The 27,778-nt window shown below is 34.9% G+C and overlaps 1 protein-coding gene across 4 annotated transcripts in view; it reads left to right on the top strand.

Moving 5' to 3' along the window:
* Positions 1-27,778, top strand: part of DENND1B (DENN domain containing 1B) — a 152,959-nt gene that overhangs the window by 94,393 nt on the left and 30,788 nt on the right. For all 4 annotated transcript variants that reach the window (XM_071810295.1, XM_065842135.2, XM_065842134.2 and 1 more), the window contains 5 exons: positions 3,639-3,684; positions 5,249-5,350; positions 12,190-12,315; positions 21,115-21,216; positions 27,270-27,360. In XM_071810295.1, coding sequence (XP_071666396.1) covers positions 3,639-3,684; positions 5,249-5,350; positions 12,190-12,315; positions 21,115-21,216; positions 27,270-27,360 — 467 coding nt within the window. The remainder of the gene's footprint in view (positions 1-3,638; positions 3,685-5,248; positions 5,351-12,189; positions 12,316-21,114; positions 21,217-27,269; positions 27,361-27,778) is intronic.

Here is a 27,778-nt window from a genome sequence, read left to right as displayed (position 1 = left end):
CCCTGCAGAGTGCATCCTGAATACTAGAGGATTTTTTATTTTCCCTCCTAAGCTCAGATGAAGTTTCCAGAAATAATAATGTTAGATGCTGTACACAGCTGCTTGTGATGATGATAATAGTTGAGATTCTAGGTCAGTATGGCGTGACCTGAGATTTTTTTTTACTCATTAAAAAGAATCATGGAGTTTCTTAAACTTGTAAAACTCATATATATCCCTTTTTCTTTTTCACAGTAGTACAACAGAGCTGGGGGGAGGGAGGGAGGAATCCGTTTTTGAGATGTTCAAATGGAAACGTAAAGTTCCCGAAAGGAAATGCACAGCTGATGAGTTTACTGCAGTAACTATAATTCTGACCTTTTAACTCAGATTTTTGTGCATTTACGTTTCTGTGTTTGATCATGTTTGGTTTGAATGGTTCTTTGTGAGACAGGTTGGACTAGTGTAATAGAAACACATAAAATAATCTCCTCATGTTTTGGCCTGTTAACTATGAATAAATGTTTTCCTCATAGGTATATGATGTATCAAGTTAGAAAACCTAGATGATTCATAAAGTCAAAGTTTAGTATGTAGTCCAAAAGGGTCTTGTCAATTTAAAATTAATAATTTTCATTTTTAAAGATATTTTCATTTTAATGTAATTTAATAGAACAAGGTTCTGTTTATGAAAATGCCTTTTTTCTTTTTAGCTTTAACATGCATTTTCATATGCGGAAATTACATTGCAATTGCTTTGCTTGGACTTCCGGATGTCTCCCATGAACTTGCCTTTTCTTAGTGTTGTTCTGAAATTACAGTTAAACAAATGAAGTACGGCATTATCAGTTTGATAATTTTGTTCATTCTAAGGCAGTAAGGCCATTTTTACACAAAGATAAAACATAATTAAATCTACTAGTTTAAATATAGGCTCTGATCCTGCAACCTTTTTTTGCATGTTAATCATCCAACATATTTTGAGAGAAGTTCACTTTTTTTTTAAATGAATTGGACTGTGTATCTTCAGAATTTCTTAAAGATAAATGAAATAATTCTGTGGGGATTAGAATTTGATGAATTACGTAAACTGCTTAGTTAGTACATTTTGTGGGCATGAAAAGAAGAAAAATGTATCTTTGAGTAAAACAATCTGATCTGTATTAAAAAATTATTTAAATTCTTCCAATTGCCTTTTTAACCAAAAAGCCTCTTAGGTTCTATCAGGAAACCTGATATACAGAGTGGTTTTAGACATAATGTAACAGTCCAAACGCCCCAGTACTGAGCATCAGTGTGGTCTGTAATGCTGCCAGGACTGGCCAGGTTATGAGTACTTCCAAGGTACAGTGTGTGAACATACTGTATATTTATTTACTTTCTTCAGAATGTTTTTCTCCCCCATGTAGCTTATCTTGGCTAATTCTGTTACGAGAACTCCAATGTGAGAATTGGAACAGCCATGGAAAAAAGAAGAGATAATACTTCTTTTTTTCTAAATGACAGTAAAATGTGAAGCAGTCAAATATTTTTTGTTTTAGCTCTAGAGTACGAAAACACAGCAGAGTTACTAAAAGATTAAGTTTTTGAATATTTTCTAAGAACTGATTTTTCTCTACACCCACCAGTGGGTGGGTGGCTTTGAAGAAAGCTTTTACAAAAATTAAATTTGAGCATTGATATAGTAATTACACTTGATTCCCTTTTTTTTTTTTTTTTTTTTTTTTTAAGTAAAGGAGAAATCTAATTTCATTAAATTTCTGTGTAATTTCTTGGCAAAGTAAGTCACTGATAAAAGAATGTATGGCAGTTTTGTGTGTGGATGATAAAGCATCTGTTCTACTGATGCTCTGTTAAGAATATAATGCAATTAGAAAATTCAAGTTAAAATTGCAACATGTCTTTTTATGAGATCTGGTCTCTTCTGAATTGGGAGATATACATGCCTGTTTTCATGAGAATGGGACAATTATTTTCCAATTAACTTGCGTGTTTTGCATAACATAGTAATTATTTTAGGCAATGATGCTGTAGATTAATAACGTTTTTGGTAATAACATGCATAAACAGGAGAAAAACTATATAGCAGCTCCCAGTAGTATCATAGTAAGCAATTTCATGTACATATTGCACACCTCTGCTCTTATGGCTTCAGAATCCAGCAGTAATAAAATTCATTCTTTGCTGAAAATGGTCAAATTGACTTTCCACACCTGCAGTTTCTTATTTTCTGCATTTTCAAGATGTGTTTATCTAATTAGCTTTGTACCTCTATTCCGTTAACTGATCAGAATTGAAATGATGTAGCTGTTGCTTTGTTCTATAGAAAAGAGCTACAGAGAACCCTTTTTAATGACAGATTTACTAATGGAGCAAATCATCAGCTGTTTTAAGTCAGTACAGGCCTGGTGAAGCTGCTAGAACAGTGTTAGTGTACAAGAAAACAAGTGTGCATTAAATGCATACATTATTGCCCTTGTTTCCACTGTAGTTTCACCAGTTCAAGTTATTTGTAACGCTAAGATACTCTGCGATTAACCCGAGGATCAATTTTGCTGCATGTTCAGCAGAGAAATCTTCAGTTCCCTGTCAGCTGTAGCCATCCTCATCGGCTTGGTTAAATATGTCAGCAAGTCAGACGGTGCCAGGGGCTCAGATCCATGATCGAATGAATACCATAGGAGAAATTATGTTATGCCAGCTATCTGTGTAACTTCAAAAAAGTTGTCTTATCTTCCAGTTATTCTTCAGAGATTATTTTTATTTATTTTTTTTCTCTCTGCTCCTTTAGTATTTTGTTTCCCACCGAGTTGCTTAAACCAGCCTATCTATTTGTTCGCTTCTCTAGAGTGAATATTTTTAGGAATCTTGCTGTACCGAAAAGTATGGTGATCGATGTTTTTTCCCCTTCAGTGCTGCATACTGAGTATATTCTTTGTCAGATGTTGCCAGAACACGTTCACCAGAGGAAGAAACAGAAGATACAGGAACCATGATAAATTAGCCTGACTATTTCAGTTTCTTGCTTGCGTGCTGCAGGAGGTCTCACACCAGAGGCTTTGTGGGGATATTTGTCTTCTTTCAAGAATATAGTTCCCCATCTTATTCAAATCGGAAAAGAGAAGTTTACTATCTTGAGTTAAATATGAAATTATACACCTTCCAAATTATACACCAAGGAAGAGTTTCAGAAGCATATTCAGAACCAAAACTGGTGTTTGTGATGGTTATGTTGCAGTGTGGGGATGTTACCCAGTACCATATTTTCCAGAATGGTGTTTTACAACCACTGTAGTTCTAGAGACAGACAGATAGACAGTTTTGGAACATCTGCTCAGACAGCTCTGATGTAGAGTACAGTTGGTTATTGAAACTGGCTAGAAAGCCTCACACATCTTCTCGCTCATATTTCCATACTTAGGAACATCATCCTTTATTTTGTGGTCATCTTCACTGCAGACAAAAAAAAAAAATATGTATTTTTTACTTGTCCAGTAGTATTTTCAGTAACAACCATGTAAGTTCAGTAGAGGCTTAAACACTAAATGTTAACATTGGAGTATGTGTGCCAAGTTTTTAAAATATTTTTTTGCTCCACAAATACTGTATTGTTAGTAGTTGGTACTTAATAATTTGATCTTTTCCACTTTTTTCTTCAGTGCACCGATGCCTTATCTAATTGGTGTCCACTTAAGCTTAATAGAGGTAAGTTTACTGTACGCTTCTACATACTGGTAAACATGAGGAGTGTGTGCCATCAATAATATTTTTAATGGAAATGCTTCAGAAAGAATCCCTCATTTTTAGTATACACAATTACAAAATTTAAGCTTTGGATGCCTTATAAAGAAAAAAAAATCCCTCTTTGAAACCTTACATTTGAAGTGTTTTATGGAGACGTATAAGCTCTACATCACAACTTGTTACTGTGTTTATTTAATATCTTAATGATAGCTTTTCTTTCTGCCTTTTTAGTGGTTCAGCAACAGATATTCCCAATAATAACAGTTAAAATTTATTTTGGAGTCACCATCAATCAGAATTCAGAATCATTCTGATTTCCCACATAAATTTACATTCCTGTCCCTCTGAAAATCTGAGTAACATTCATTCATAACATTCATAAGTATTAATTTAGAAATGAGTATTATTTGCCAAAAACTGGGAAGTAGCCTTGTCAGATAGAACAATAGAACTCATTGAAGCAGTGAGTAATAGCTGGGTCATAAATAGCTTTGCCTCTTTCCATAACCATTTGATGACACCATTAAGGCTATGTGTGTAGTCTGATTATCATGCAGAGCACATAATTGATTTAGGAACTTTATTTGATTTACACTTTGCTAAAGCAATTTCTAAAGATCAATTCACATTTGCTAGGCTGGCGAGGTGGGTTCTCTCCCAGTGTTAACCACTAGTACTTTTGTGTTTCCAAGAAAGAGCCTTCTGTCATGTACACTTCTTAATTCTGGGCATACCCTTCTTTTCTCTTAAATCAAGTTCTTATCATCTTCATACATCCATCGTAATATCTTGACTAGGACCTTTTTCCTTATTTCATCAGAAAATAATGGAACAGAACTGTTTAAACATTCTGGAACAGAAAGGTTTAAAGATTCTGAAACAGAAGTCACTCGATTCCTTCTGGACTTATTTCCTGGACCCCACTATAATGTATTGTAGGACCATATAGAAAAGAGTTCCATCATTTTTTCATGAAAGAAACAAATGGTTTAATTCTTTGCTGCTAGTCAAGTTTATTGATGAAAGATAGTTTCATCCTTTCTTCTACAATACTACTAGACATCACATTTCTGGGACTTACATAAATCTGCAGATAATTACTTAGTTCTCTCTGTTTTTCATTTGAGTATATGATTAATGTCCTGTCTTTCACAAAAATGAGAGAATGAAATGTTGTTATAAGATATGTATACTTCCAATATATTTAACTGCATTTTGTGCAAATCTTGGTTTTCAATAATTCATTTCCTGATTATGCTTGTAGTTCAGATATTATTAATATAACGTTATTATTATTATTATTAATGTTATTATTATTAATATAACGTGGGAAAGTGTTTTTAAAAGCTACTCTGAATACTACATCTAATTCAGAAATCCTACATCTGAAGCTCAAAATGTTGTCTTTGCCATTATTGTCGTTTGTAAAATCATTGTTTCTAGTCTAGCACATTATGATAAAAAGGTACTTCAGGAGGATGCTGTAGTAAAATGCTTTCCCACTATTTTTTTCCCCTCTTAACAGCGAGTGAAAAATAGATCACTGGAGGATGTGGTTTTGCTCAATGTTGACACAAACACTCTAGAAACCCCTTTTAATGACCTGAACAACCTACCTGGTGAAGTGGTGAGTCTTATAGATTTTTCATTCTTTCTTTCTTATACAGATGCTTGAATTACTGGTAGTTATTTTTGCCTGGTTTAGCTAACTGCTATAAAAGGAATACGGGGGTGAAAAGCACCAAGTGTAGACCCCTATATTTGAGTTTTTTACCTTTTTGACAGTTGAGGAGATGTTGAATGGAATATCATATTCCTTATTGTAAAAGTAGGATCATAATTATAAAGCTAGCTGCATTCATTAGGCATAGCTGCTTTAAACGCAAGAGTCTCTTCATCTCATCTTAATCATTATATTACAAAGTAGGCATTTCTGTCTGCCTAGTGGCATGTCTTGCAAAAGAACGAGAGAGTTTTTGAAGGCAAAAAGAAGAAGGGGGCCAATTATCGGCTTCTGCTTCCCTGCCACCTGCCAGCGCTTTCCTTTTAATTAATGATCTGATGGCACTGGTCAATATAATAAGAAATGCTTGTACAGTTGGGGTCAGAAAATTCAGGCTTTGATCTTCTTCAACTTTCTGAAACATTTATTTGTTTTCTCTAAATTATTTCAGTTTTATTTTAATCTCTTCTATCCTGCTGAGGGCTGCGTGAATGAAAACCTATACTGTTTGTCATTTGCTTTGGCAGAGCAAAGACTGCTTACTTAGAATTCTATTTGTAAATTAAACTGCAAACCCGGTTTGTCATAAAAGACATCTGATCCTTTTGAAATGACGAAAACTGTCTTTTGTCTGTAAAGGATGATAAATTAAGTGCCAGTTCTTTCTGGACTTTGATCTTGCAGAGGGTCGTGTGTCTCCCCCCCCTTTTTTTTTTCTCTTATTGCCTATAGGGGAACATATTCTGTATATCATCTTAAATAGTCACAAAATTCACTTACCTTGTTTTTCCCAATAGAGCTCTAAAAGAATACCATTGTGAAACCACTGTTTTGATTATTTAGTTATAAATGCTCAAGCTATCACAAATGGTTGTCAGCACAAAGAATTTTATATCAAAATGTGAAATCAGAGAGTTACATTTTCTGAAATTGTAAATAATAAAAACAAACTGACTTAAAGTAAGGTGCTGTAGTGACATACTATGTCTTTCAGTTTTGTTGGTAATTTGTATGTATTTGGAACAATAGAAATCAAACTCTTGATGATTATATTAGTGTCAGTTCCCTTTGATTTTAATGGTGTTAAAATCTAGAGTTTTTATAGGTCATCTGGTCAGTCTTGCTTTTGACTCAGTATCAACTATAGTTCAGAAATATAAAAGACTACATAAAAAATTATTCTGATATTTTATGGTTTTAAGTTAGTGTATGAACAAATATACACACACACATGTATATACAATAATTTTGACTGTACTCTGTCATTCAAGAAAAAACAAGTTAAGTAAAAAAATGAACAATTTTCTGATGTGTCAGTAATTTTGACTGATCTTGCATTCAGTGAATAAGGTTAAGGTTATAATGTCATGGCAGCACATACCTCTTGTCAAATAATAGCTAGATGTAGAATTGAGAATTAGGCATCATCTTCCATAAGATACTGGAGTTGTAGCTGGAGGTCCTTCAAGCAGTAAAAATGGATATTTGTGCCATGGGAGTGACTTCTCATGTATTTTACAGATGCATATCAAAATGATCTCTAAATGAGTAGGCTAGCGTGAAGAAAATAGGGATACAGATCTTCATACTTTCAGAAGTATATTCTCCCCCAGGATATATGCATGTTACTATTATTAATGTTAATGAAAGTTATCCAAGTGTACAGATTGTACAGTAGACTCAAAATATTTCAGTCCATATCTAATACCAAACAAAACAGAACAACTGTGTTTTATGTGAAATATACTTGCAGAATTTGAGGATTTTATAATTCAACTTCTAATTTGAATATTCCCATCTCTTCCTCTGCTTCAGTCTGTAGAGCGCTTCAATTAAAACAATTTAATGGAAAACAAATACAATTATACTTGGAAACAAAAGACACATAAAATGACAAAATGCTTGTCTTTTTGGGCAGTCATGAGGGTCAAGCACAACTGCTAACATCTTGTTTAAAAAGTATAAGACATAGGAAGGTAGAGTCAAAACAGTAAGTTAGTCTTAAAACATTAAAGCAAATGTCAAAGATGCTCATATACGTGAGGCATTTTAACCTGTATAACTAAAAACCTCATAAACATACATAGAAAGAAAAAACTGCTGATGAAGAAATATAACAAGTACCTCTGAAAGGTGTTAAAATAGAATGAAGAACAGAAAATATAAAAGAAGTGCTAGTCTTACTATCCCTTTCAAAACTTGATTCCGTTTTGATTAACAGCCTAACAAAGGAAATGCAATATTTTCAAAGAGTTTTCTACAACTGTTTCTTTGTCTGAAGGAAATTGAGTAATTATTTTCTTCATCAATAAGCCTGATGATGTTCTCACAGCGTAGGCATTTAATAGTTTACCTATGTGTAAGTAACATGTCTATTAAAATGCACTCATGGTGCATTTTTTCATGATAAATTTAAGATTTAATAACATTATTATAGGGCATTGTCTAATAAACTGTACAATAAATTAACTGAGATTTAAAGGCATTTTAAAATCATTCACTTAAGCATTTAAATTATAGTTACAGGCTAGATGACTCCCTGTGCATGTGAACTCTATTACTCTGTCAGACTGACCAGTGGTCTTGACTGTGCAAAGGTCAGTGGTCACAGTTGTCCTGAATTACCAGCCCTTTTTTCATGTGGACCCTCTGCTGCGTTGCATGCTGTAATCTTCTTAATGGCTTCGTTCCAATATTCACACATAATATTTTAGATTTATTGACTGTTAGAAATACTACCATGCCAGTAGCAGTTCCGCTACTCCTAAGGTATTTAAAATTGGAAGAATAAATCAGTGCAAGACTTTCAGGAATCCTTTGTTTTCTTAGAGGGGGGAAAAGCCCTCTTTTTCCTCTCTTCTGACAAGAACACTTGTTTTTAAATTTCATCATTTCACTGTGAATTTGTCTATTATTTTTTAATTAAAAAAAATGAAAATAAGTAGCTGCTTCTGTGGGAGTAAATTTCCTAATACGACAATAATTAGATCACCACTTTAATGATGTAAGACGTTAGACAAAGAACATTTGTGATGTATATAGATCAGTGGAGACTATAGACACAAATGTATAAACTGTGGGCCTTATCTTGCAATACTTGCTTGCAGTTAACTCTGACAAAAAGGCTACTCCTTTGCTCACATTTGAACACTTTCAAAAAAAGCTTGGAGAATCAACGGCATCACATATGGCGACCAAGTCTTACTGACTTCTCCATAGACTGAGCAGAACATTTTTAAATAGGGTCTTTAGGAAACAATAGGCTTTATAGATTTTTAGCATCTTCTGTGGTCATTAAATATTGTTAACTGTAAAATCTACAGACCTGTTGAAAGATGTGTAGCCTTCATAGTGTGTGGTGCCTACACACTGTGATGCAATACAGGATCTAAATGCGTTTTTAGAGTTTTAGTTTTGAGATTCCTACAGTCACAGGATTTTAACACTGTAAACTGGGCATATGAACATTACTGTTCTAAAAGTAGCATTTGAGAAGCAGGCTGTAGTTCACAGAGAAAATGAGAAACTGTTCTTAAGAGAAACTAAAACCAGTTTACTTCTAGTGTAAATTAATAATGCCATTTCTGAAATGTATCACTAGTGTCTTCCAGAAATAAATTTTAACAGCATTCTAACCCCTGTGGTTGGTTTGTTTGTTTGCAGTTCTTTATTTTTAAACTTCATAAAAGGCTATTTAAGCTTAAAACATGCAAAGAAGGGGAGAAAAAGTTTGGCTTTCTTAATCACGGATAGATTAAAGCATATACGAGTAAAAGATTTTGATAAAGATGCTGCTTGGTGGGTTGTTTGGCTTGATGCCAGAACTCTGTATTTTCTTTGAAATTTTAAGAGCTATTAATGATGTCACCCAAAGGGGTGTCACACTTCTTTGGTTTTGGGTTCATGGATGTAAGCAATCACAATCCTGCTGTGCAGCAGGTCCTCAGTAGTTCAAAGCACCGAGTCTCTAATCTGTACCTACTGTATTGACTGTAATAACTACTTTATAACTCTATCATTGATTGAACTGTGAAACTGGGAGAATTTGCCAGCAACCCACCCAAATACACAGCTTGGGTTTGCCGCCAGTGTGTGGTGGCATAAGCCCTGAGGAGACACTGCACCTCTGCTTGCGTGTTTGCTGACCTCAGCCTGAAGGAAGCCTGGGCAGGTCTCGGGGTGCTCCCAGAGCTTCTGCCAGGACTCTTGGTGTGATGCTTGAGAAATGGAGGTTGTGGCCCACGTTATCTCTGCAGACATTTTTTAAGAGTGCTGTGCAGAAGTGTCTAGTCGAGCTGTGCCTGCCTTTGAGCGTGGCCTCCCGAGAGAAGGAGGAGCTGCACGAGCTCTCTCTGCACTCCGGAGTTACCCTCTGAGGCTGGAACCTCCCTCAGGATGGCAGCAGGAGACATGCATCTGACTCACACGTGGTTGTGCTGGAGAACCTGCCTTCAAACTACCAGTCCGTTGGGATGTTCTTCATTTTGTTGAACTAAGAATGTAACAATACTGCAGTGAACGGGGAGATGTGCTTCCTTCTGTGGTTTTGTTTTTGTTTTTTTTTGTTTATCTGTTTGTTAACATGTTTTTGAGTAAAGCATCCTGTTTATCAATTTATGTTATGTACACAGGGTCTACCAGAACTGAGAAAATCTGAAAATATCATTTTCCTTCACATGCCCCACTTTGTCCTATAAATTCCTCTGCTATACACCATTTTTTATCCACTTCTCTTAGCTTGTAATATCATCTGCTGCAATCTCCCTGAACTCACAAGGTACAATTTGAAAGAATGTAGATTTAAAAGAATTTAGAGAATTTTCTACCTCTTCTGCCCCTTATATTTAGAAGGTGTTTTGTCTGTCATGACAGAGACAACATTTTAAGATTGGCAATTCTTTTTTTGAGCTCATGTAACTGCTTTTGTTTTAGTGAACAGAGCTAAAACTGAGCTAATCTTGCTGGGCAGATTTCCCTTGTACAAACATTACATACATTTATTTCGCCTGAAATTGAATAAACCTTATTTTAAAAAATTTTTTAAAACTTTTAAACTTTGTACAGTACAGAACAAAACAACAAAAAAAGTGCAAACAAACAAAGAACAACACCAGAAACCAACCGAAAAACCCACCAAGACCAAGACATGAATTTATTTTTTCAACCTTGAACTGCTTAACTGGTTTTTGTACTCAGACTTGTACTTTTTTTTTTCTTTTGAGGTATAAGGAAAAAACGTAAATGAGCCTTGGTGTATGCTTTCCATGGGCTAAATGAATCAGGCTCTAAACTTTTATCTAGATCTATGGAGCTTGGATATAAATTGAAAAGATCACAGCTATGGGGAAAAGACCTATACTGTAAAGGCCTTTCTGCATAGATTATGAACATCATAACTCAATAATTTTTTTTTCAAAACTATAGTTATAATTGGACCCAATGGGGGTCTCTCTCTTTGATCAGATCACAGTAACTGTGACTTTACACTGGAAAATGTCACTACTGTGAAGGTTTATCACCTGTAGAGCTGGTCTTTTCTCTGATGCCATGTTCAGTTCTCATTAGCATTATTCAAAGTTTAGTTGTTAATTAGGTTGACACTTCAATTAGAATCATCATCTACAAGAGCAGTCAGGACTGCTTACATAAAAAAAACACAAGAAAGTACTCATTCTTGCGTGTATTTCTAAGGGAATGAAAGCTGGTTTGGTGATAGTTGGTGTTTATAATGTTCTGTTTAAAGAGTAACTCTGAGTGTTAACTTTGTATAGCATTTAGCAACTTAAATATTGCTTTATTGGGTACATTGCAATACAAAGGGGTGTATAAGCATGTATTCAGTGTAATTGGAGTTTGACTTCTCCAGATGTCCCTCATGATGAAGATTAGGAGAACATAGGCTATAACTGGGTGTGATTCCAAGTATCTTTAAAGAATATTGGAATAATTCCAGAATTATCTGATTTTTCTCCAAAGTATCTCCAAGCAAGGTTCATCTAAATTAAAATTTCTCTTTTTTTTTTTTTTTTTTCTAACTGTATATAATTAGTGACTACCATTTGCCAAGTAAAAAAGGACAGACCACCTTAAAAAAATTTCAAGCACTAAATTAGGAATGGTCTTTTATTTATATATTTTTAGCTACAGGTGTCTCCTAAGTGTTGTTTTTATTTTTTTCCCTTTCACATGTTTTATCTTGAAGGACAATTCTAAAGGCAATTCAGGACTGAATTTACACAAACTTTTCTCCACTATTTGACATTGGTAGCATGAGAAATGATGTAAGATAGTAATTTAACTTTAACTTAAAAATAAAATCCTTAAAACTGAATAGTAAGCAACGATTAAGGCTCCTTAAAAATAAGCCTTCATAGCATAAGTAAAAAGTATCTGTCTTCTTTCAGAACAAGTAAGTACATGTTATGATTGAGGGAAAAAAAAATCTGCAGAAAAGTGGCTCACATGCATTTTACTGTAAAATAATTAAGCTTATTTATGTCAAGAGGCCTTGGGAAAAAAAGAGAACATAAACCAATTTGCATTAGCACTCTACCATCATCCCCTGCTTTCATTTCAATTAACAGACCAGCAGGTGCTCTTTGCAGTTAAAAAGATAAGCTATCAAGGAGGAGGATGAATTTTTGGCTGACCTGTAGACACCATGGTTTGCCTGCTGATTGGGTTCATACCTCGCTGTACCAATTTCTGAGGTGTTAATTTAACTGTTCCACTCTGTCGTGCAGGTCTCGGCCTTGAAAAATAAACTGAAAAAGCAGTCTACAGCTACGGGTGATGGAGTAGCCAAGGCCTTTCTTCGGGCACAGGCAGCACTGTTTGGATCCTACAGAGATGCACTAAGATACAAACCAGTAAGGCTGCTTCTTCGTTTCCTCAATTTATAAGAACACGGTCTCATTTTTTGCAAGGAAAACATGAAATGTTTTATTCCAGTCTGAAACATTAGAAAAAATTAGAAGTTTCAAATCTTAGTCTATGCTAAGGGTACACTGGCAGTTTAGAAAACACTACCACCTCCTGATGGTGAGTTTTACTGAAAAAGAAATACTCATCCAAAGTCAACTGTTTTCTTATTTGTATTGTTTTTATAATTTATTTAGTGTAGAAACAGATTGTGTTAATGAAACGACTTACACATAGCTGACCTGAAGAGGTTATGCCTTTCAGACTCCATTGTTTTTCATTGTGCTGGTCTAGAGACTGTTGTGTTTGTGGCCAGAAGCTTGTTGCCTAGCAGAAACCAGGTACAACTCAAACATGCACCTCTTCTGTTAGGCACTTATCTTGATGCCACTGAAAAGTTAGGAGAAATGAAAACCTATTTCATCCCCTCAGAACTTCAGAATTTGTATTAATGGCATTTTGCTGGTATTCAGTAGATAAATGTGTTACGGGCTTTCATCTTTTCTGGTTTATAAGGGTGGCACATATTGAGCCTATTGGACATAAAATAATCTATCAGAAACAACTTAGAGATTCGTCTGTCAGTCTAGATTCTTTTCCTATGATATTTGCAAACTGCTGATATTAGTTCCAGTTGATAAATTGCATTGAGATGACATTGACTGAATCAGATTCTGAGGATATGATGTTTGGTGTTCTGATGAATTCAGATAAATATTGATATTTGATAAGGAGAAAAAAATCATCCTTGCTTGAGGCTTCAAGTCTGTGTGTGGATGCATGGGTGGATGTTTGTCAGGGGGGCAAGGAAGGAGGTGTATTCTGTTGTTGCATAAGGAACTACATGGTATTCCTTGGTGGAAATGGGTAGGATGGTTATTAATTCCAGATGAGGTCTTTTCCTGAAGGAAACATTAAAATACAGTGTGGTGTGGTTCTCTTACAGGTAGTCATTTTGCACACACCAGCTGTCTGTGCCACCGAGGGCTGTTGTTACCGAGATGAAAAGTAACTCATGCAGAAACGATGTTTAAGGGTTTAGTTCAAGTATTTGCCTTTAGCAGTCATTATAGTTTTCTTATTATATGGAAAGCCAGTTTGTGTACCATACTCAAATGACTGTACCTGTTTTCAAAATTGCTGGAGTTCAACACAATGCTAGTCTAATTAAAAAGAATAGTTGTTGTTTATTCCAGAGTGGCATTACCTGACATCGCTTCAGGAGGGGTTATCTAATTTGTCCCATAGTCTAAAGGTGAGGACACTGGTCCATGTCAACTCTGGCACCTGTATGAGCTGTTAAGTTGAGAAGTGTCTCAATCTGTGTTTGACACATGCAGGCAGAATGATGCCAGTCTGCTTGATGTACTTACCCTCTGTTCTGACCAGAAAGAAGCTCCAGTCAATCCTTTGTTTGAAATAAATGTGCAAATTCTTTAGCGTTCTAGTTAGTATCTCTTTTGAAATGAGATCTCCCTTTAAATGATTTCCATTTTATTTCAGTTTATCTGTTGGCATATCTGAGATATCTCCATTTGCACCGTATTGGAAGTAGTACTCTCCCCCTCCCCCCCCCATACAAATTGTTTTTGGACAAGTTGATGCCAATCCAAGATAACACTGGTATTTGCCAGCAGACTTCTACCTGTTAAGATATTCTGAAATAATGTATCTTTAATAAAAAATGATCAGGCCACAATGGTTCCGTAAATATCTTCTCTTCTGTGCAACCAACACAGCCAAAAAAGAAGTGTAACTGTTACTTTGAGCTGTATTCAGATAGTGTTAACTAATTTAATATTTAGTATTTGTTGTGATAGAAAAATTTATTAGCTGAATTTGCTCTGGTTTAGTAGAAACTAAGAGGAGTTTCCCTATGATTGTTCAGCTCATTTTGCATGTACCTTTTGAGCTCAGATTAATGCATTGTGAATTGAGAAGTTCAGAAACTCAAGTGACATTTGACTGTATTAGTAGAATTTGTCAGGAGTCTCAGAACTTACGGGGTATACTTAAATAGGAATATTTAATATATAGATTTGAAATACTTTTACTATAAATAAGCTTGCTGTATTTTTAGAATCAAGAACTCAGAGGTTTTGGGGTGCCATTTTCAGGATCACTAACATCCTGATGAAAAATAAAATAATATATTTGGGTAGTTATTGATTGCTGGTAAGATGAAAAATATGTTTAAGTGAACTGTTTTCCTTGCAGCAGTGTTTTCTGTGTGCTTTTAACTTGAAAGATGAAACAACTGTCATTAATATTCACTTTGAGTAAAGAACAGCTTTAATAGTGTCTGTACTCATCCAACACTTCCCTTCACTCCAAACACTGTTCATCACACTGAACACTCATTCTGTGCAACTGTTTGTTTTCAGCACAGGACAGATTCTCAGTATAGCAATATGTCTTGAACAAACGTCTAGCAATTATTGAAAAAAACGATTGGTGAAAGGAAAAATGGGAAGCTTCAGGGTTCTTCAAAGGAGTTCATGGGACTCCGAAAGACCATATGGAAAATTTGACTACTCTAATACAGACAGGAAATATGACATGTAATAGATAAAGGTGATAATACTTTTTTGTGTAATAAATTATGATAAAAAACTTAATTCAGCGAGAATTTACAAGAGAAGCGGAAATAGTTGGTGTTTTTCTGATTTAATCATGATACTGAATTAAAGATATTGATCAAATTGATATAACTTCCAAAAGTATTATTGTAATGTTCTATACTTGACATCAGCAGATATTGCACAATAACAGCGGATCGGTAGAGCAAAACAGTGCAGTGGGTGCCAAGGTCCTGACCTCCACACAGTGTGCATTTCCAGCTTTTTTGTGGTTTTAGTTTTAGTTTGCTGTTGAGTCCTGAATACCTGTGACTAGCTGGAGCGCATTTTCTGCTTTAGTTGAATCGAGAAGGAATACAGTTCGTGCATGGTAGGGGGGGATGATGGAAAAAATTGTTGCACTGTCATTTGATAAATGACTGACAAATAATCCAGAACAAAATCTCATAGATGGAACGATGAATTATAGTATTTTTGTATAAGATCTCATTCACATGGAAGACTGCAGTCCATTTTGAGACGATGGGTGAGATGCTCTGGCAGGGGAACGTGCACGGACTTCGGAGCATCTCCAGGAATGGCATTGCAGCCACTCAAACCATTTTTTCATGGGGAGCCCTGCAGTACAGAAAGGCAAGTGGTCCGTGCGTGGTTGTGCGCACCCAGCCAGCAGCTCAGCGTGAGCCTTTGTGGAATCTGCAACATCAGGGATCACAGTTTTGATCACAAGAGTCTAAATCTGCTGAGGCACTGCAGTGATCAGAGTGTTGTGAGATAGGACCTTCTTACGTCATGTAAATGCATATACGTATCTGAATTATGCTTAGGTTGGGTGGTCACAACTTAGCCTTGAACGTTCCATTGCTCCTGTTTTCTTTAGGTAGTCCAGCATTTGGGAGTTTCTCCTGTAATAATATAGCATGTTCCACGTTTCAGAATTGTGTGTATAAGTGGGAGTTAGATACAGAGATTACAGTTGTGCAGTTTCTGCTATTTTGTCAATCAATGTATGTGCAAGGTTGTGGGGTTTTTTTTAGCTGCTTTACACATTTTCATAGGTAATTTTTAGACATCCCTCCTTATATCAGGCAAAAGACACGCCAGTCAAAGATTTTAACAGCTCTGTGGTGGCTAGAGAAAATGGAGCTTACATGGGTACTTGTGTAAACCTTGCAGATGAAAGCAAAGACTAGTAATTTTTTTTGATTAATCATATACGGTGTGGTCAGTAAATAAAACACTATATATGATGTAAAGAATTTTGAAACAGGCAATATACCCAGTCTATGTGTAGAGAGGGAGAAGTAGATAAGAGAATGAGGAAGGAGCAGAAAAATAACGGATATAAAATTATTCACCAAGATAGACATTAATTTTAACATCATCAGGAAAATAAGCAAAGCAGAAAAGTTGTTTGCTCCTAAGCAGGAGGAAATTCAGGTCTGATATTTCTATTTTTTAAATTTTTATAAAAAGGTAATTTGTCATGGCAAGTTAAATACATTTCAAAGGTATGTAAAATAAATAAAACTTAATACTTCATGCTACATCTCATAAAATATTATGAAATATAAGCAACAGTAACTAATTTTCTACCTTTGAGAAACTGTCTTTTATTCACAAATTAGCTAATAAAAGATGAAGTCATTAAGAAAAATCACCTATTTGGGGAATAAGTCCGCAAAGCTCTTGATGTTAAAACAAATGAAATAAACTGGGAATAGCTTTGTTTTAAGTTATGATGGTTGTAACATCACTCATCAGAAATTAAGCAATGAAGAGCAAAGGCTAATGGCTTGCTCTGGAATGCTCAGCAGTAGAAGTTCATGGTCTCATCACCACGCCAGGGGTGCCGAGATAACTCCCAGCTTGAAGATAGCCCGACCTGTCAGACCTCACTTTAATTGAATGCTAACTGGAGTGCTTTGGGCCAATATTGACACTATTTTAAGTAGAGACATCATCTCTCCAACAATATGCCATAAATTAAATTAATACAATTAAATGTTACATTAGGAAAAAAAAAAAGAGATGTTAAGATTCAGAATGCACATGAATTACTTGAGAATGAATAAGTAATGATTGCTTATAGTTGAGTTTCAAAATGAAACCTGTTGAGGACAAGTATCTCTTGAAATTGGCATTGACTTGTTCACCTTTCCCCCAAGAGTTAGGCATTAAAAAGTACAGCAGGGTACAGAAGCAGAGTAATGAAATGCCAGAACATAGTTTGTGTTTCAATCCAGAACCAGCCCTTGTAATATCTGTTATGACTATTAGTTGTGACTTCCATGAGAGTTTTATTTTACATCTTGAAAACTATATGGTTTAGTTTGTCTTAAGGACCATAGTTAGTCCTTGATTGAATATAGATATTGTATTAATAGGAGCTGTTGTAGGGTTTCATTATAACGATAGGAAATATTAGCACATCTGAATCTTTATTTTGGGTAGAGTGCAAGAAATTTGCTAAATATGCAGATATTTGTTTATAATTTTAAATGGTACCTTCCTAGTAGAATTGTAGGTCATACTGTGTTGTCCCCTGGCCTTTATCTCTGAATGTCATGACAGCAGATGAAATTTCAGCTTTGTGCTTCCTTGATTTTAAACAGAGAATTTTAATATCAAAACCAAAATGTGTTTAAAAATGTGTGTGTGTTCTTCTATTCTTTTGTTTTTGTTTTTATATGTGTATTTTACAAAACCAAACAAGCTATGGCCATACCTACCTACTTTATACTCTTCATGTGATAAGTGAGAGTTACCATATGAAACAGTATTAATTACAGGAATAGTACAAATAGTCATCTCATCTAGAGCGATATGAGTATTTTCTGAATTAAAGAATTAAAAGGTTTGTACTTTGTGTTCAAGTTAAATATCACTAGAACTAGAAAGCACAAACATGCTTTCTAATCTAGATATTTTTTCCTTTAAAATGATCATGCTGTTTTAGCTCACTGTCTTCACATTCCATTGAGGTCTGTATAAATAGCTTGCTTAAAATGTGAATGTAGCTTAGAGTAAGAAATTCCCGCTGTGTGTGGCAAACTATGAAAGGGGAAGAAAATTCTATAGCAACTGTTGTTAAAAGGACAGATATCTTGTTTGGGCAGAGATTGTTTGGTCTGAGTATTAGCTGTCTACTTTTCAGTATAGAGTCCCCACTGGGTTTTGATTGAACTTGTTTTGAAAGTACATTGTAGATCAATACAACAAGGGCCATTTGATGGTCTAGTAGTTAAATATCAGTGGAGCATTCCTCCAAAATTCAGTTTCTAATGGTACCCAGTTGTATTTGCAGAAATGAGAATGTTATAAGCTTTGTGTATGAAACTTTAAGAGCTATTTCTATTTATATTGATTCAATAACTTATTTTTTAAATAGCACTTCAAAAGACTTTGTGTTTACAGTAATAATCTTGAAGATTTGTAAAAGTTATATTTGGAAAACAATGTTCTTGGTCAGAGCCTTGAACAAATAAAAGAAGCTGGGAGTTAATTGTATTATTTAATGCAATTTCACTAAAGTTACAGCGGATACACTGAGAAAACTTCAGTGTGGAATTTCCACAGGTTTCAGAAGATTTTCTCATTTCATGTGCTGGACAGGTAGGAGCTTTAAACCTACTCAAATTTTTTAAAGCAACCTTGGTATCAGTAGGTTCAAATAACGTAGATAACTTTTGGATGTGAACTCTTTATAAATCTAGATCAATTTTCAGCTAAGGAATAGCTTTGGTTATTCTGTCTCTGAACTGTACTGATAAGGGAGCAGACGCACCAATGCATGAGTGCTTAGCAAGCATCTGAAGCATCCAGTGATTAAGGGAAAGTATTTGGGAAAATATTACAGCCATGCACTACAGCTGTGTGTTGAACCACTATTTTCTGGTGTTCTGTTCCACAGCTCAGGTGGGAGAAGTGCCATCAAATAAAATTCTTCCCGGACTGATGTGAAGGGAGAGCAAGCACGCCTGCCTCCTCTGCTGCTGGGAGATAACCTCTCCCTTCCTCTTTCATCTTATATAAGACAATTGGGAAAGTGGCAGTGGAAGTGTATTTTTTCTGAATAGTGTATTTTGAAAATACGATTTTCTCTCTGGTTCTAAATACCATGTTTCATAGTATGTCTTGAGCTATCATCTAGGCAGTTCTGCACTCCCACGAAGACTTTGTATTTCCAGAAATCATTTCTTTGTGTAACAACAACAAAATATAAATATATAAATAAGGAGTTGTTATAGTCTGCCGCCTTTAGATTTTTTGGAAGAATGACAGAACTGAGAAGAGAGTCTGCCCTGAGGAACATTGTGTCTTGTACCACCATGTCTCACAGAGATGATTCCATTTGTTTTGATGCACTATGAATTTGCTAAGTAGCTTGGGGTCATCTTCTAAAGACAAGAGTCTTTAGGAGCTCAAGAATAGCTAATGCAAAGTGGGTCAGGAAGGCAGTGCTGTTTGAAGTACCGCAAACATTCCAAGCTGTGTGACAGATCCAGCATGTCCTGCGTGTGCACCGTGCCCACCAGTTGTATTGGGATAGGTAGTAGGTGGAGTAACTTAAATGCTCCTCCCAGAGATGTGATTGACACAGTACTACCTGCTGTACTGAGATGCGTTTGCACATCACAGCATTCCAGCTACTCTGTGAATGGAGATCTGTGTTTGGTAAATGTATAGCTTCTAGTTCTTCCAGTGAGGTTTCTTTTCTAAAATCAGAGGCTCCTTAAGAAGGATGTAAAATTTAAAAACAAGTTAAACATGAACTTAAGCACTTTGCTGAGTAGGGTTGGAACTCTTAAAAGGGAGACTTCAAAAGGGGGAAGCTTTTGATGCTATAAGAATATGATTTTAAAATGGCATTACAGTGTTTTTACTACATTTCCCTGCATCATGCTTGAACAATTTGAAAACATAGTGCAAGGTGTAAAGAGCAGTGGAAAATAATTTAGAACCACTTCACCACACTCAGCTATGCACATGCACTTTGTGATATTCTGGAAGCACATAACTGCACAGCCAGGGGTACAAAAGGGAAGTGGGTACGATAGGGAATTAGGTACGATAAGGAAATGCGGGAAGTACCGTTTGTGGTATGAAATCAGTTCAGGTACCTTGATCACTACACAAGCTTTGTAATGTACTCATTACTTATCAGTTAAGTCAAACAGCTTCAAGTATTTATTACAAAGTATTGACAAGAATAACAGAATTAGAGAGAATGCTTATCAGGAACATCCAGTGCTGTATGCACACTGAAGACAGCAAATTTTAAATGAAATTAGGGAATAACAAAGGAATTAATTTCATTATTTATAAAGACTCTTATTTAGAATCTTTTGGGTTTAAATTAGCGCAGTTTTCAGTAATAATTTTTTCAACTAATACTTTGTTTTCATTGAATACTACTTTATCGTCTTTCATCATCAAAGTGGTTTTATATAGGGTTTTTGGTAACTGTAGGCTATGCATTTTTTTTCCATGTTGGGTAAATACATTTTATCGTATTAAATATTAATCTCATCTATTCAGACTTTCTCCATAAAAATATTCCTAAAACTTTGCAGTGTTTATTTTGTGTAAAAATAAAATAGACATGGATTTCAATAATTACCTGCTAAGTCAGCAGTATATTTATTGATCTTCTCATGTTTTGGTATAATAAATATAAAAATAATTTGATGCAGATACACGTTTTTGGACTGAGAGTTTCGCTTTGCTCGTATTGCTGGCTTAGCATGTCAGAGAATCAGAGTAATGCTGAACAATAATGTGTGTTGAATTATTTGAATCAGTGGACCTGCTCTTCCTGAAAATTTGAACCACTTTCGTGACGTTTTTATTGAAAGATGCAATAAAAGTAACGTCAACCACTTGTATTTTCCTTGCAACATATATTTTGTGGACTGACTTCATAGACCAGGGGTTCAGTTGCAACATGTATTTTGAGAATTATTTAAATGTTGTATGAAGATTTGGGGCTCTTTTTGTTGTGGTCTATGTCTCTTTAATTGGATGCATGTTTATCAAATTGCTTCAAAGGGAATATTTGTATGTACTGACTGTTAAGAAATAAATTTATAATGGGGAATTTTAAATAAACCAACATATTTTTTATACACTAGTTATCATCTAACCTTTTCTGTTTAAATTTTTTAGGGAGAGCCTATAACTTTCTGCGAGAGTAGTTTTGTGAAGCATCGTTCCAGTACTACTAAGCAGTTCCTGGAAACTGCTATTAATCTTCAACTGTTTAAACAGGTATGAGATGGTATATAACCCATGTTTAATGATTTTCTTCTAAACATACTTATATTTAAATATGTTTTCCTTTCTGTCAGTTTATGAAACTCTGGGATAAAATATGAGTACACATACTTTGGATACAGTTATCCCAGTTTTGTTGCATTTTAAATTCTTTAGTTATAGTTAAAAAGCAGGGGGGAAGCTCAACAAAAAAATAACCCCAGGCTGCAGAGCCAGTGCAGCATCTCTTCAGAGCCAGTCAGCATCTCATCCAAACAAGAAGAACCATGCATCTCCCAGCTTGATGGTTTAACTTCATTTTCAACTCTCTTGGCTCATGACCAAAGAACCTAAACAACATAGTTTTCTTTAAAGATTGGATTTGTACTGTAATTGCAGTTTTCACTGCTAGACTTTTTGAAGTATGCGCACAGAGAATGTTACAAACCCAAGCCATGGGGGTGGCCTGATGAATTTTCTAGCTGATAGTACAGATTTTGAACGAACAGAGAACAAATTGTTGAATATCTGGCACAGCTCAGTAATAGTTTTATTATAGTCTTTGAAATGAACTTTTTTCTTTACTTTTAATCCGTAACTCTCTTTTTTCCCCCTTTTTATAACATGACTCCATTGCATCAAAAGGATGTTAAGAAACTTATTACTAGATTTTTAGGAAAATCTGAATGAAACAAGAAGACTCATAAAAGTATACATTTGCCTGCAAATACCTGGGATGATTGAGACATGGGAGTTCATGTTTAAATAATCTGCTGGACTTCTTTGAAGATATACTACTATGATAGATAAGGAAAATTCATTATATGTAGTATCTTCTGATTTTCAAAAAACATTTGGTGTTAATCAGAGGCTAGTGTCTAAAGTGAAGATTTATGCAAGGATGATAGTTTGTAGAAGTCCTGTGAAAATGTTTCTCTTAATTGTAAAAAATTAAGGAAATACTGGTCATAGAGTTGGCATAATTTAGTTTTACTGTGTTTTATTTTGTACAATAACGAAATGTCAATAAAAATACAAAATAATAAAGAAGAAATCTAAAACCTTTTGAAGCACATATGATTGAAATGGAAGGAGGTAATGGAGTAAACAGTATTGCTTATGTTTTCTGTATCTCAGTGTAATAAGCTAGCATCAAACTTTCTTAATAGAAGGCTGCCTACAAGCAATGTTTCCAAATTGTCATACTACTACTACTAAAGCAAGATCTTGAGCTATAAGAAAAAGGTTTAACTCCACTGAAATGAAGGGGCTTGTCCGTGTGGCTCTGTGCTTACCCATTACATTTTAATATGTGTTCAATTAAACAGAATCAGTTTACAGTTTGTTTATAGCTTGTTTTAATTTTATTTCAACTAAAGGAAATAATATATTTTAGAGGATTATGAAATAGTAACAATTTTGATGATGTGTGTGGTTTACTAGTAGTAGTGATAATTCTTTTTCATTCCTCTACTTTCTGTTGCGAAGGTTACTCCCACTTTTTCAGCTAATCCTTAGCCCAGCTGCATCTTCTCCCCTTCTTGCCACTGACAAATGGGCTGTTTTCAAAGTTGTTTGTGTTCAAAAAGCCTAAACTATATTTTATTCTGTTTGGGAAAATCTGTTAAGTAGTAAATAGTTCTTAGAAGCAGCCTTAAACCTAGACCAAGCAGAAAATGGGTACTTTAAATGCACCTTTTTTTTCTGTAACTGACAAGCAAGCTATATTTGTGCCATTTTATAAAATCTTTCGTCTGTCCTCTTTTCTTTGTAGGTTTTTAGTCTTTTCCCCCTTTCTTCTACATTAAAACATGTTCATTCCTCTAATTTAGCCACTCTTTTAATTTGGAAGGAAGCTGTAGTATCTTTTCACCAAACTACCAGGAAATCACTGTTGGGATAAATTGTGGAATTGAGTCTTTGTGTTACTCCCATGCAGATTATTTTCATGTTCAACATTGTCTGTTTTTATTTTGTATTACATTTTTATGTGCTTCCTATTTATTTTGATGTGCTTCTTATTAATAATATTTCCAAATGTATTGGCACATGCCAATCTTTTGTACAAAAATCATTAACTAACGTGTAAACAGGGTCAGTCCCAACACTTATCCTTAAATACCATGACGGGTGACATTTTCCTTTCACTACAAGCTGTCTGCTCCTTCCTGGGCCAGTCCTGGTCTGACTTAAAGTTCAGGTGTATTGCTCAGGTACTCGGCTTTTGTTTCATCTAAACTAGTATTTGAGGCACATGCAAGAGGCTTTTCTGTGGTATAGATAAATTACATTTCCTTTATCTGGGAAATTAATTGTCAAAGACTCTGTGAGAACCACTGTTTTGATATGTTATATCTTTCTCTTTACTCATTTACCCTTCCCCCCCAAAATCTATTTGTAATCCTCATCAAATTGTTAAAGACAAACTGACAGACCAGTACTTATTACCACCTTTGTTTTTTAAGTAGTAGTACTGTTATTATTCACTTCAACTGTTTTTCTTTACCTTGGTAGAGTCATAAATTTCTTTGTGCTTCTAGATATGTGTGGTTTCCTTAGAAACATGTAACAGAAGTGAATCCAGGGTTTTTTTCCTTGAGTGTCATTCCTCAGGTATTATAATGCCCATTTCTGTATCTCATTTTCATTTTTGTTCCCTCCAGCGTCATCGTCTTAACTGAAAACTGAGACAGGATATTTTTGGCAAGGACTGTGCCTAGATTATCTTTTAGCCTCAAACCATTCTCTTGGTCTTATAAATTATGGAGATGTCTTTTAAATCAGGTTGATGACTTCACATTTTTGGAAGCTGAGAGGACTGTTCATATTTCTCTGTAGCAGAACACACCAAGTCTTTATGCAAAAGATACATTTTCAAGGAATTCATATAAGTAATTTATGGTAAATGCCCTGATCACAACTACAGTGACGTGTGAAATTCAGTTTCCTGCAATTTGTTGGCTTTAGTTTTCTCAAGCTGTCTTCTGTCCTGAATAGATTGAATTTTAAAAACTCCAGTTATCATTATTCTTAAATATTTAGGATATTTAATAATATTTTTAAATTCTTTAAATTACTGTTATTTATATATTAAATATTCTTATTTCCTGATTATTCCTATATGACCATTTTTCTTCATATTAAATGTTTGATCTCTTAATCTGTATACTTAGATTACTTCTTTTCTCTCTCTCTCTTTGTTTTTTCCACATCTTTTGTATTTGTACCATTATATATGCAATTTATTTGTTAGCTTTTTCTGAGTCTTAGAAAGACCCCCCTTTATTTAGGGTAACATGGAACGTAGCTAGTCTTTATTTCAAGCTGCAAACAGAAGCAATTAATAGTTGTATCTTACACGTCAAATAGTTCTGATGAGTGTCCAGGGAAAATATTAATTCACTCTTAGAATGAACATGAAGCCTAATGCTAGACCATCTCATTAAATAATGTAATTTTATAAGTAATGTAATCAGCAACATTTATTGGGATTTGTTCCTAAAATGGTGGAAAGTGCTAACTGAATGATGAATGCAGGATTAGGACTTGAAAAATCATAAGTCTTTGAAAATTACTGGTAATTTCAGATTTCATTTACAAACTTTATGAGTTGAGCTTTCTTATTACAAGCTATTGAACTATTACTGTGTGGAAATCACATTTATGATGTTTTCTTTGCTTCTGTTAACTTTTTGTTTTTAATAATGGGTGAATTAACTTGGAATTTTTACTCCTGCCTAAATATATGATTGGATTTAGCTCACAAACATCGTCTCTCCTCTCCCACACCCAACCTTTTATCACCTGTGCAACAAGATCTTCTGAAGTGGATACAGTCTATATTTTGGGTTTAGAATTCAAAATTATGTAAGGATTGTGATAGTTCTGGTTTTAGTCAGCTTAAAATCCAAGACTAGCACTGGAATTACTAGTTTTTCATTGAAAGCGCTAGTCAGCCAGGGGCTGTCTGGATCTCAGAGTGAGTGCATTTCTTGAAATAGCAGACTGAGACTTTTTAAGAGAGTGTGAGTCTGAAAAATGGGAGGAGAAAACCATAAAGTCTATGTGTGATTCCACGTGCTGTTCTTTTCACGTAGTAGTTTACGTGCATCCATTAACGGTAAATTGCTCAAAAGTAATAACTGCTACTGCCTCTACTACCTCTTATCATTTCCTTTAAATAATGTCTCCAATATCTTTTTGCTCGCAGTTCTGTTTGTCAGTGTTTACATTAAATACTCAGTTGGAATGATCCTCTAGAAACTAAAATTCAATCAGTGTCTCAGCCTTCTGTTGATAGGACTTTACCAAATGATGAGTACGTCTATAAATCTTACATTAGTTTATAGTATGGAATGAATTCATAACTTTCCGTAAAGAGATAATGTCTTACATTTCAAAGGCTGGCGATAGGAGGGGGATGTTGTGTGTGTGGTTTTTTTTTTTTTTCTGTAGCAGTAGCTAAAGATGCTCTTATCTCTTTTTCTTACTGTGAAATAATCCAGTGATCCCATAGTGGTCTGACCATGAACCAGCCTATTTGGAAAACAGCCAACTTGAAGTAAAATGAAAAAATAAGAAGGAATTTAGGCAAGAAAGAAAAAGAATTGGTTATCCTTCTGCTTGCCTTATTCTTGTACTCTGAGAAAATAATTTGTTTCATGTCACTAGTCTGTTCATTGACAGGCATCAGATTGTCACTGACACTGTTTGGATAATCTGTGGTAAAATATGATATAGCTGAATAATTAATTTAGTTAGTTCCTATGTGCTGTTTAGTACCAGTGACTCATAATTCTTGTTAGAAGATGAACTGTGTATAATTGGAAAAGTGCTTTCTCACTTTATCTCTCCGACTTGAGTTAGCTTCTTCAAAACAAAAAGGGAGGGATTGCTTCTGGAAAGAATTTTAGACCTTTAAGAATGTGTTCGTTGTACTTCTTTGAAGCCTATTAATTCTTGAAAGGAATGTATTCATTCCTTCTGAAAGGTTTAATCATTCATTGTCACCGATCTTTTTTTTATATGTTTGGATCATTTCAGTATTTCTCTATGCACTTATATGTGGATGCAAATCCATGTGCTTGTGCAGCTGTAAGCTCTGCACAAGGATAGCTATTGTAATGTCCATCTGTAGCTGCAACTAACGTTAGTGGTCAAGAAAAAGAAAGGGCAAATGTGTTGGAACTTTAAAATAAAGTGGTGTCAACCCTGAGCTGTGCTCAGTCAGGTCAAGACGCTCTTGTGGGGTCTGCCTTGGCATTGTACATCACTTTATTTGGGGACTTCACCCATCACGTTCCCATGCATTTGAATGACATGTCCTTCAATGCAGTGTGCGTGCTGCCAGTCAAATCCAACCTGCCGCCACCACCAACCCGCAGCTTCCCTCTGTTGTTTCTGTGTGGGTGGGTTTGCTACAATTTCCCTTCCACACGCTGTCCTTACAGAGTCACATAAAACACGTACACTTTCAGTGGCTCTCAAGCAGACATCGTAGGTTGTCGTTTCTTTGAACTGACTGTGGTAAAGTATTTCCAGTCGTTCTAAAGGTTCTGTGCACAAGTTCTGCCTTGATGCATACCCAGAAAGGGATACCACAGGGATGTTTGTTTGTGTTCTGTTGTTGATGATGTGAAGTAAACTCAGGATTTCAAGACAGAACATCAGGAAATGTCTCAATGATCTTTGTTTGATTATGACTGCAAATCGAAGTTACCATTTGTAAGGAAATTATGTGTTTTCATGCCATTAGAAAAGCAAGAAAAGCTTGAAAGCCATTTAAAATATTCGTGAAAAAAATTATGTGAAATTTCACTGACTATAACATTTTACAAATCTGTTTGTAAATTTTGCATAAGGTATATAATTTACTTGATATATACAAAATACTCCAATATTGCTGCTGCTTGTAGTTGCAACCGCTCTTGCAAAATCTGTCTGAAAGCAATATATAATCCATAAGCCATATGTTGTCTTGAATATCCATATTCCATTACACATGGAAAACTGTAATATTGTCTAGCAATAGAAGGGCCAACAAAGTGTGATCTTTTGTTTTTTTTCAGTTTATTGATGGTCGGCTATCAAAATTAAATGCAGGAAGAGGATTCTCTGATGCTTTTGAAGAAGAAATCACAGCAGGAGGCTTTTGTGGAGGTACAGAATTAATTTAGGTGAACTCACTGATGATGCTTCTTTGGGAGCTGTTCAACATGATGATGTTCTGAGGACATCCTGTAAATTATAGAAGTTATTAATCTTATTACTGCGTCATTGTATCCGTTCATTCTTGGAAAGGTTCTAGCCTTCAACAAATCACTGGTGGGACACATACTGCTATGCATCTAGTTATGTCATTATATTAGGTGAAGACATGTTGTTTAAATCCAGTAAAATAATACTTAGATTTCAATATAAGATGAAATATGACTGTTATTTACATTTTTAACTGCACGTTTACATAATGTGATAGATTATATGTAAAGCAATTTTCAAATTTGTACTGCAGAACCTTTTCTAGATAGTAATGTTTTCCATAAACACATCTAACTTTTTTCACATCTAATTATTTATG

This window comes from Patagioenas fasciata, chromosome 6, assembly GCF_037038585.1.
Source record: "Patagioenas fasciata isolate bPatFas1 chromosome 6, bPatFas1.hap1, whole genome shotgun sequence".
Taxonomy (NCBI): Eukaryota; Metazoa; Chordata; class Aves; order Columbiformes; family Columbidae; genus Patagioenas; species Patagioenas fasciata.
This window is presented reverse-complemented; position numbering and strand designations above follow the sequence as displayed.